Source organism: Marmota marmota, unplaced genomic scaffold (assembly GCF_001458135.2).
Source record: "Marmota marmota marmota unplaced genomic scaffold, marMar, whole genome shotgun sequence".
In the NCBI taxonomy this organism is placed as follows: Eukaryota; Metazoa; Chordata; class Mammalia; order Rodentia; family Sciuridae; genus Marmota; species Marmota marmota.
This window is the reverse complement of record NW_025999949.1, coordinates 36500870-36510670: the sequence shown is the minus strand read 5'-3', so window position 1 is coordinate 36510670 and position 9801 is coordinate 36500870. Positions and strand designations below refer to the sequence as shown.

The 9801-nt window shown below is 65.1% G+C and overlaps 1 protein-coding gene across 1 annotated transcript in view; it reads right to left on the bottom strand.

The window, feature by feature from the left end:
• Positions 1–9801, bottom strand: part of Adgrb1 (adhesion G protein-coupled receptor B1) — a 64428-nt gene that overhangs the window by 5250 nt on the left and 49377 nt on the right. Inside the window, 3 exon segments of the mRNA XM_048802411.1 lie at positions 1880–1919; positions 3319–3414; positions 5374–5545. Of these exon segments, the coding sequence (XP_048658368.1) occupies positions 1880–1919; positions 3319–3414; positions 5374–5545 (308 nt within the window).

The following is a 9801-nucleotide window of genomic DNA, read 5'->3' as shown; positions in this document are numbered from 1 at the left end:
AGGCCCCCAGCGGGAGGGCCCAGACAGGCCAGCACCACTGCCCCCGGTCCCACCTGCTGGCTGGCCTGGGGCACTTGCCCCTGACCCAGGCCTGGTGCGGAGCTGGCCAAGGCTCATATCTTTTTAAGCAAGGCTGGCACCTGGGTGCCCCTCTGCCTGCCCCAGCAAGAAGACAAACAACTGTCACCCACAAGTGGCCTGTCCTAGCAGCTCAGAAGGACAGGCAAGGTGGCCCTACCCAGGAGTGCAGGGACACACCAGTGCGGCAGGTGGAGCAGCCTATTCTGGGGAAGGGACCCCGGCTGGTCAAGCGTCCCCGCTGCCCAAAGCCTGCTCATGGCTGAGTCGGTGTAGGGAGGACGTGCCAGGATCTGCCCAGGAGGGCAGCAGGCCCAACCCAGGCTCCCAAGCACTCAAGCCTGCACCCTGAGGGGCGCCTCCTGCCTCCCAGCACCTGGAGCCTGGACGCCTATGCCTGGCGGGCACCCTCCACTCTGAAGGTCATCTGGTCCCTGGACAGCTGGCCCAGGCTGCCTGCCCTGTGACCGGGGCTTGGCTGGCCCCACCTCCCATCCCACTCCTGATTATCCCGCCTCCACTAGCCATTGGAGGGCCAGAGCTTTCCACCACCCAGCGTCCACGGCAGCCTCTCCACACCCAGTGGTTCCATTCTCTAAAGAGCCAGACCCAACCCGGTGCCCCACCCATAATGGCCTGAGGATGGGCTCCTGTGCATATCCGGGCCAGCACTGGTGTCCACCAGCTGCTCCCTCCATCCCAGCTCACCAGGACCCACTGGTGTTAGCCACCACCTCCTGGGCACTCCCCAGGCCCCTTGCAGGGTCTAGCCACCTGTGCCTTCTCTCCTGCAGCTGGCCCCGGCAGGTCGTGCTTCTCCACTGCCCTCTCCACCTGCACCTTCCCCCCAAGGGTCAAGGCCATCTCAGGAGACACCCAGCTGGGGCTGGTCACTCAACAACGTCCCACGCCCCATGGGCCCAGACACCCCATCGCCCCCAGGTGCTCGGCTCCCTGTGTGGCAGGGCTAGCGTCCAGCACTGTGGACGGGTGGTGTGCCTCCCCTACCTGTGCCCAGCACTGGCTGTGTGGCCCCACCTGCTGGCTGCAAGCCACTCAGAAGGCACCAAGCACTCTGGGGGCCCAGTGCACACCCACGCGGCTGGGGTCCACCTGGCAGCAGCTGACATTCGTCACCTGGGACTGTCCCAGCCTCATGTCTATCTCTAGAGAAGATGCCCTAAGTACCTGACCAGCCAGAGGGAGCATGATTAGGTGGCCCCTTCACAGCCAAAGACTGCCTGCCACTGCCCCAGATACCTGGTTCCCAGGACACCACTGGAGGAAGCAGACCTCTGTTATCTGACTCTTGGGGGTGGGTTAGGAGCCTCATTAGGCAGATTCTCTTTTTGCTCTTGCTTCCAGGAAGCTCAGCACTAGCCTAGACCCCCAGTGGTGGGTCCTCCTCCCTGCAAGCTCAACCTGCCTCTCCTCCAGGCTTGGGCTAATGATGAAGTGAAGGCAACACAGAACAGGGTGCTTGAGGGAGGGTGGGTGGCAGGAGAGGGTGGCGATGGGTGGCAGGGTTTCATGCACAATTCCCAGCCTCGTTGCCTGGGAGGAGGGTGCAGGGGAGTCAGGCAGGTGCAGGAGAGCTGGACTGGCTGACCATCAGGGGCTCAGGGACAGGTTTCTGGAGCACCCTCAACAGCACCACAGCTCTCCTGCAGCCTCGGGGTGTGAGGGACAGGGGCCTGGTGCCAGCAGAGGGCGAGGACAGATGAGCACACAGACGCTGGGCAAAGAGAAGGAAGCAGTGGGCCGACCCGGCCACCTGCCGTCTCACCTGTCGGTCGCTCACCTGATCTACAGGCCAGATCCACATCCTTCTCAAAGTCAGTCTGCAAGACAGAGGGTGGGCAGGGGTGAGGGCCGGGGGGCAGAGGGGCTACTGCTGCAGGGAGGCCTGGAGGGCCACACACAAGGTGCCCAGGCGCTGACGCGCTGTCACCGGGCACCCAGGCCACGTCTACAGAGTCCCTGCAGGGTGGCCACGCCTCCAAACGGGCCCGCAGGCCTGGGGGTGGGAGCGTCTTCTGGGCAAGGGCGACTGTGCCTCTGAAGCAGGTGTGGACGTGTCTGGGAACAAGTGCTCCTGTCTGCGTCAGTGTTCGTGTGCGTGTTCGCGTGTGGCGTGACAGCGTGAGCGTACGTGTGCGTGTTTCCTTGTCTGTTGTTTGCGTCGGTGTCTGCAGGCACGCCTGTGTTCTTCTAAGCCCCCCCAGGCCAGGAGCAGCCTCGAGGTCTGGAGCGCCTCCTCTCCTGGGCCCCTGCCATGGTGCTGGGGCTGAGGCAGGAAGGCCAGAGGCCAGGGACAGGCAGAGCAAGGGAGGGACGCCAATGTGGTGACGGCCACCACTGGCCATCCTTTGAGCAGTGGCCTGGTCCCCACTGCAGCAAGGAGGGCAGCAGCTGAGGAGAAGGGAATGACACCCAGACCCACCCTTGGCCTGGGCCCATCCCAGACCCATTCAGAGGCCATAGGGCTCCAGGGGACAATCCAGCCCTTGCTCTCAAACCTGGACGCTCCTTCCCTGCAAACACAGGTCGACGGGAAGATGAATCTTCCCACTAAGGTCAGGGGTTAGCCAGGGGAAGCATCAGGAAGGGCTGTGTCTCCAAGGGACCCAGTATCTGCCGGAAACCCTGACACTGCCCCTTTCTGGATGGAGAAGCTGAGGCCATCGTGGGGATTTGGAGGCCCTGCCTGGGCGGGGGTGGGTGATGCCCGAGGCCGGGAAGCCAGCCGGTGGGGGGGCCAGGAGCCTGGGCAAGAGAAGGCCTAGGCACGAGCTGCCAGGTCCAGGCCAGGGGCCAGAGGGGCTGGGGGATCCTGGTTGAGCCTTGGGGCTCTGGGCTGCCCGGAGTCAGGGTCTGAGGGTGGCGGGCAGTTTCAGTATCCATGGGGGCCTGATGTGGGCAGCTGCACAGAGGCCTGGTGCTCAGGAGGCCCTGAGCTGGTGGCCTCGCAGGGGCCTGTGTGCAGTCCTAGAAGGGTCAGGCTAAGAGCCGGGCAGGCGGGCAGGGCCTCACTCAGCTGGACGTGGGATGGACGCCAGTTCCACCCTTCCCGGCCTGAAGCTCTGGATCGGGGTTCACCTTGGAGAGCCTCAGTTTCCTCAAATGCAAACTGAGCTCAGGGCTCCTCTAATGGGTGCCTCGGCCCAGGGCAGCTCTGGGCCCAGGGTGGACCCTGAGGTTCCCAGTGGGGGTGCCTGTGCCCCCGGCTCCCAGTCCTACCATGAGCTGGGCATGGCCGTTCTGGAAGGAGCCCCCCGAGTCCCCGTTGCCCTCCTCCTGGCGATCCACCACGCGGCACTTCACGGCATCCTGGACCTGGGGAGGGAGCGGGGAGTGTCAGTGTGCAGCAGGGCCCGGGGACATGGCAGCTCTGGGGTGCCCGGGAAGGGGCAAGCCTGCAGCGGGGTGGGGGGGGGGCAGGACTGAGAGGTGTGGTGGAGGAGGGGACAGGACATGTCCACAGCAGGCCATGGCCTCTCTCTTCATCTCTGAGACACTCTCGCGCTCTCTGTGGCATAAGAATGAAGAAACCTGGAGTCCCCTGGCTGAACGCTGCAGGCCCTGCTGGCCGGAGTCGGACAAGGACTTCCAGTGGCCTCAGACCTGTCCTTCATCACCAAAGCCTCTTCTCTAAGGCAGGCAGACGGATGGGGGTCCCTGCAGGTGGACTGGCCTGCAGCTTCTGCCTGTCCTGTCCATGTGGCCAGCCACTGCCAAAGGAGGTGGTGATCGGAGGTCCAGGGGTGCTTCGTGAGGTTCCATGCAGCTCTGAGCCAGGGCCAGGCTCCACGGCGCTGCTCTGCCCGCCCTCTGGGCTCTCTGCCCGCTCCTTGACGAGGTCTCAGAGATGTCTGTCCAGCCCCCGCCCCGGCCTCACCCCTGCCACCTCTGCGGCTGCCGCCCTCAGGTCTGAACTCCCAAGCTGCTCTGTCCTTGGGGTGTCCTTGCTCTTTCCTCCTCACAGGCCGCTCTTCTTTGTTCACAAAGCCAAGCAGCCAGGACAGGGGCCAGAGGCAAGATGGTGACCTCGGAGCAGACTGCAGCCCCAAGTCCATGCCGGGCCAGAATGGCTGTTGGCAGGCGGGCAGCCGAGCACCTGGCCATGGTGCCGCTGAGAATCAAGGGCACGAGCAGATCTCTGGGGCCAGGCAAGGCACTGGTAGTGCTCAGTGGTCAGGGTGAGTGGCCGTTCGGGATGGCAGGGCGGGGCTCTGGGGAGTTCCTTCCTCCCGTGGGGGCTCTTCGGTCCCCCATGCCGTTTCTGCCCGGCTCCTCCCTCAGCAGTTCTCAACCTCAGTGGCCGCTTGGCGGGCTGTCAGGGGCAGGGGCTGCAGGCGGGGGCTTCCAGAGGGGCCGCCAGCTGCAGCATGGAACCCGGAACTTTAGGTCCCCTCCTCTTTCCTGCTGGCAAGTTCACCTTTTTCCAGAGGGGTGGGCTTGGGGTCAGTGTGGACTGACCAAGGGGCACTCCACACTGATGCCCATCGTCAGGGCCTTTTGGTGCACTCTTCCTGGGCAGTGCAGCCCAGCTGGGGAGGCCACGTGCCCTGACGTCCAAGAGGAACAGGATCCGCGGCTCCAGAGGGTCCTCCCTTTGGTCTCCTGAGATCCTGGGAGGGGCCCCCCCAGCAGCTCTCTGGGCTTCGGTGGCCTGGAGTTAGCTGCCCGCTGCAGTCTGCTCAGGTCATGACCTCTCCTCTTGCAGCCTGACCTTCCAGGGCTGGGAGCGCCACGGCCTTCCTGTTCAGTGTCCTCCCTCATCTATGAGCTTCTGAAGAGTCCGCTTGCCACTGTCCTAGGAGGTTCTGGGGAGAAGGGGAGGATTGGGCCTTCTTGCCCCCGCAGCCACATCCTGGTTCTGAGCCACATAGGAGTCCAGTCCCTAGGTCACGACGCACGTCCTCCCACACTCCGAGCTCTCAGGGATCTGGATGTGACCCTTTCTGCTGCCCCCGGCCGACAGGCCACTCAGACTTGGTTGGTCCAGACAATGCCAAAAGCATCTGCTACCAGCAATCTTCTTCAGCAGGCTCCGCCAGGATGGAGCCCCAGCTGCCTCCTCCCAGCTGCACCCCGAGGCTGAGGGTGTCCTGGAAGCTGTCCTGGTCCAAGGCGGCCATTCGTGGCGGCCCTGGCTCTGTGGAACTGCGTGTGGACGCTCCTGCCCAGCCAGGTCCCTGCAGCCAACAGGAGTTGGGGCCCCCAGAAGCGGTGTCTCCCGGCTCCCTCCGCAGGGCGGGCAGGGGAAGGACCTTGGTCCAGAGGGCCACCCACCTCTCGGCGCAGGATGCAGTGCACCATCACAATGACAAAGCCCTCCAGCGAGTCGAAGACCGCGAAGAGGATCTGGAAGAGGGCGGAGCGGCGGTCCGTGACGGCCAGCACAGCCGACATCCAGGTCAGCGCCAGCAGCGGCAGCACTACGCAGGAGCTCCACAGGGAGGCCCTGGGGACGGAGGGCGTCAGCTGCCCCTCCTGCCCGCCTCCCTGCCCCGCCCACCGCCCGCACTCGGCCCTGCCCTCTCCCCAGTCGCTGGGGTCCTGGCCCCTGGGGCTGCAGCAGAGCCCAGTCAGAGCCTCCCCGAGGCCCAGAGCTCTAGGGGGACCTGGGGACTCAGGAAGAGGTCTCCGGGGCCCTGCGGGGGCCCAGCAAGGTGGAGAAGCTCTCTGGGAGAGTCCCAGGCTCCTCACAGGGCGGGGGTGGCCGACTGGAACGGGTCAGGAGGGAGAGGGCGAGGTAGGGAGGCCCCGCGTCCAGCTTCCAGGGCCAGGGAGCGGAGACCCAGGCCTGACTGCAGGGCAGGAGGCCACTGGGGAGGGAGGGAGGGAGGCAGGAACTCAGAAAGGGAGGGACAGAAACTGAGGGACACACAGGTGAGCAGTCAGACAAGCCCAGAGGGCCAGAGGACAGACAGGGACAGACAGGGACAGAGAGACGGCGGCGTTTCCTCCTCTCCGGCTGCGGCTGCGCGCCCACCCTCCGGAGCCCAGTGCCCTACCTGTGGACCGGCCTGAGCTGCCCCTGCCCCTGCACTCAGCCAGGGATGGGGGCACCTTGGCTGTAGGCACACCACCCTGCAGCCCTCTTGCTCCCACAGCAGGGGTGCCACGCTGCCTCAGGGCTGCGGGACACACGGGAGCAGGCAAATGACCCCGCCCCTGCACTGGGGTGACTCTCGGGGACCACTGCTGAGCCTGCTGCCTGCCTGGGCCAGGCTCCCGAGCTGCTGGCACTCTGGCACCAGGGCCACTTGCTCCCCTCTCCTTTAGGAGTCACCTTTCTGTCTCCCAGCAAGAGCAGCAGAAGGGCAGCGGGAGGACTGGACAGAGAGTGGGTCTGGGTGGGGGTCAGGGGCAGCAGGCTGCTGGGCAAGAGGCTGGGAGGGCCTGGAGTTCAGCCAGATAAAGGAGCCCCCTGATCAGTGGGGCTTGGCAGAGGTCCTGGACGGTAACACTGCTTGGTGTCCAGCACCGAGGACCCCTGTGGGCTAAGGGGACACTTCCCATCCTCATCCGTCAGTCTCAGGGGCCCTGCAGAGCGGGCCACACCCGTCCCTCCCCCTCCTCCTCTGCCCCAGGCCCAACCCTCATGGCAGGCCAGCCTTGTTCCTTTCCCAGGATGCTGTCCAGGGGGAGCTGCCCGCTCTCAGCCAGCACCTGGTGGGGTGTCCAGGACAGGCCCCCTTGCTCCTGCCTCAGCCAGAACTTCCAGGATCTCAAGGACAGCGCCCTGGTCACCCACCCTCTGGTTCAGGCCAGGAGCGGCCAGGCAGCCTCCACCTCTCCCTCCCCAGACACAGCACAGGCCCCCGGAATTAGGGCGACGTGACCCTCGCTGACCCACACTATGCAGACTCCCCTCAAGCACTATTCACTGGGCCTTCTGTGCCAGGCACAAACCCCCAGTGCCAGGGCCCTAGGCCTGGAGCCTGCCCTGCTGGGTGGGCAGGCAGCCCCTGCCCCTCCCCTCCAGGCTGCACTGCCTGCTCATTCCACATCCCGAGGCGGGCACAGCACGGCACCCACTGGCCTGCACAAGTGCCCACGCATCCCCAACGGCTCTGGGCCTCGGTTTCCTACTAAGGTGGAGTGTCTGGCAACCCGTCTTCTCCCTTCCAAAGCAGATGTTCTTGAGTCAGGGGAGCCTCTCTCAGCCCCCCACGTCACCTTCCCTGACTGTCCACAGGGAGCAGCCTCCAGGCCTGACACTTACAGCCCATCTTCCCCAGGCTGGCAGACGGCTCGGGCTTGGGGACCACATGTCACCCCCAGCCTCTGCAGCTTCACAAACACCTCTACCCACAGGCTGGGAGTCAGAGGCCTTGAGGGGTGGGGCGATCTGGGCAGAGCCTGGGGGTGCCACCCCATCTCCTGCCCCGCCAAGGTTCTCTAAGGCTTCCTCAGGCTGCAGCAGAGTTTCCCACGGCCTCCCACCTGGGGTGGGTCCTTCACCCAGCAAGGCTGCTAACCCCAAATACCTGGCCCTCCCTGAGCAGGCTGCCCTGTCTCTCAGCCAGCGTGGGACCCAGGCGTGACGGCAGGTCACACAGCTGGGCTGGCCTTGTGCCTCACCCGCCTGTCAGTGTAGGGTAATCCTGCCACATCTCTGCATCCAGCTCGCCTCCTGCAGGCCCACGGCCCCGGCCCTCTCTCTTAAGGCTCCTAAAATCCTGGGATCCAGGGCCCAGCTCAGGAAGCAGAGGGGCCTAGTGGGTAAGGGTCTAGGGGCTTGGCCATCACTGTGACTTGAGGAAGCCGGAGGCCTGGACGCTCAACCCTCAAGCCTGCCCACCTGAACCCACACTGCCCAGCACTGCTCAGAGCCTCTCTGAAAGCCAGTCTGCCATCGGCCGCTGACTCCAAGCCCGGCCACCAGTTCCCTTGGCTGTGGCTACATTACACACATATGCACACACTCACACACACACGTGCACACCTCTAACACATCTTCACACGTTCAATCACACACACCCATACACTTAGATGCTTATACAACTACACACACCCCCACACATGCACGTTCACATCCACCCACTCTCACCTCATGTGACACTAGCACACAGCACACATGCACCCACTCTTACACATGTGCACACTAGCACACACCGTGTCCATGCCATCACCCGTAGACATGTTCTTGCTCACACTCATATCACAGTTTCACACTCATGCACCCCCACACAGCCCAGGCTCCCTGCCCTCCTGTGCCCAGGCTCTGGCCAGCAGCATTTTTGGGGTGTGACCAGGAAGCAGTAGCAGCCAGCCCCACACCTGGCCCTGGCCCTCGGGGGGTGGCCGTGCTCCCATCCCCACCACCACTGGCCTGGGTCACTCTGCCTCCCGCCCGCCTGCTCACGGCACAGAGCCCAGTGCCTGGAACATGGAAGAGAGAGCCTGGGGTGGGGGTGAGGCAGGGCAGAGGCCCCGAGGAAACCTGGGGTCAGCGGCCTGGAGAGAGCAAGAACACAGAACACAGACGTGAGCGGGGGCAGGGCGGCGGGCGCCCCGTGGCGGGCAGCAAGGCACTAACACGGCACTGCTGGAGACGTCGCGGGAGGCATCGGCAGCACGGGGGACTCCGCACTCGGCACACTTGAGGGGGCGCCCGAGGGGGGCCTGGGGCAGCTGACTGCAAGTGAAACCAAAGGCTGAAACAGAAGCAAACACGTCTCATGGAAACCCACGGGGCAGAGGAAGACCAGCCAGCGGTCCCCAGGGCTCGTGCCGCCCAGGGTCCCGGCTGGGGACGAGGAGCTGGGTGTGGGCAGGGCTCCTGCTGCCTGGCTGGCGGCTGGGTCTGGTGCCCAGGATGAGCTGACGGTAGGCGCATCTCTCCTGGAGTTCGCACGAGCCAGCAAACGCCCGAGGGAGGCCCCTGCCACCCTCCTCTCCACCCTGGGTACGGAAGCTGGGCTGCCTGCTTGCTGAGCGGGGGTAGGCATCCGCCTGCTGTCCCACAGGGGCCAGGCGCTGAGGGTGGTGGACGGGGGAGCCCTCCTGTCTGGGAGCTGACCTGGGCAGTGGCCCCTAGTCGTGCAGGTGTGCCACCTCTGCATGAGCACCCAGGGATGTGTGTGCCTTCCACCTCTGTGGCGAGGCCAGGCTACGGCCCAGGAGGCCCAGGCTACAACAATGCCCGCTCCACCAGCTATCTGCCCTCCTAGGCCTCAGCAGGCCCAGCCCCAGGGGAGTCGGCTTCAGTGGCAGGCAGGCACGGGCAGCGCTCTGCAACGCAGCTTCTGCACTGCACAGATGCAGCCAGAGTGGCCGTCCTCGGTCCTGGCTGTGCAGCCTAGGGCCGCTCTGGGGTGTGACCGCCCATCCTGGAGCGCGTAAGGTGGGGATGAGCCAGGCCTAGCGGAAGCCTGCCGCGACCTCTGTGCCCAGACTGGGAGCCAGGGCCCAGTCACAGGCACACAGCTCAGTGAGGAAGCTCCCAGCCTGCTTGGTGGCCCCAACCAGGACCAGGGACCAGGACCCAGTGGGCACCCAGGGGAGACTCTGCCACTTGTGTCCAATGAGGCGAGGAGGAGGAGCCAGGAAGAAAGAGACACAGACAGAGAGAAAGAGAGACACCAAGCAAGACTGGCACAGAGGGGAGGGGACACGGGTGGGGCCCCACGCAGCTGCCAGTGGCAGGACAGGCAGGCAGCAGGCAGAGGGAGGGAGGGGGGCTCACAGGGGCAGGGCGGGCTCCCCCCC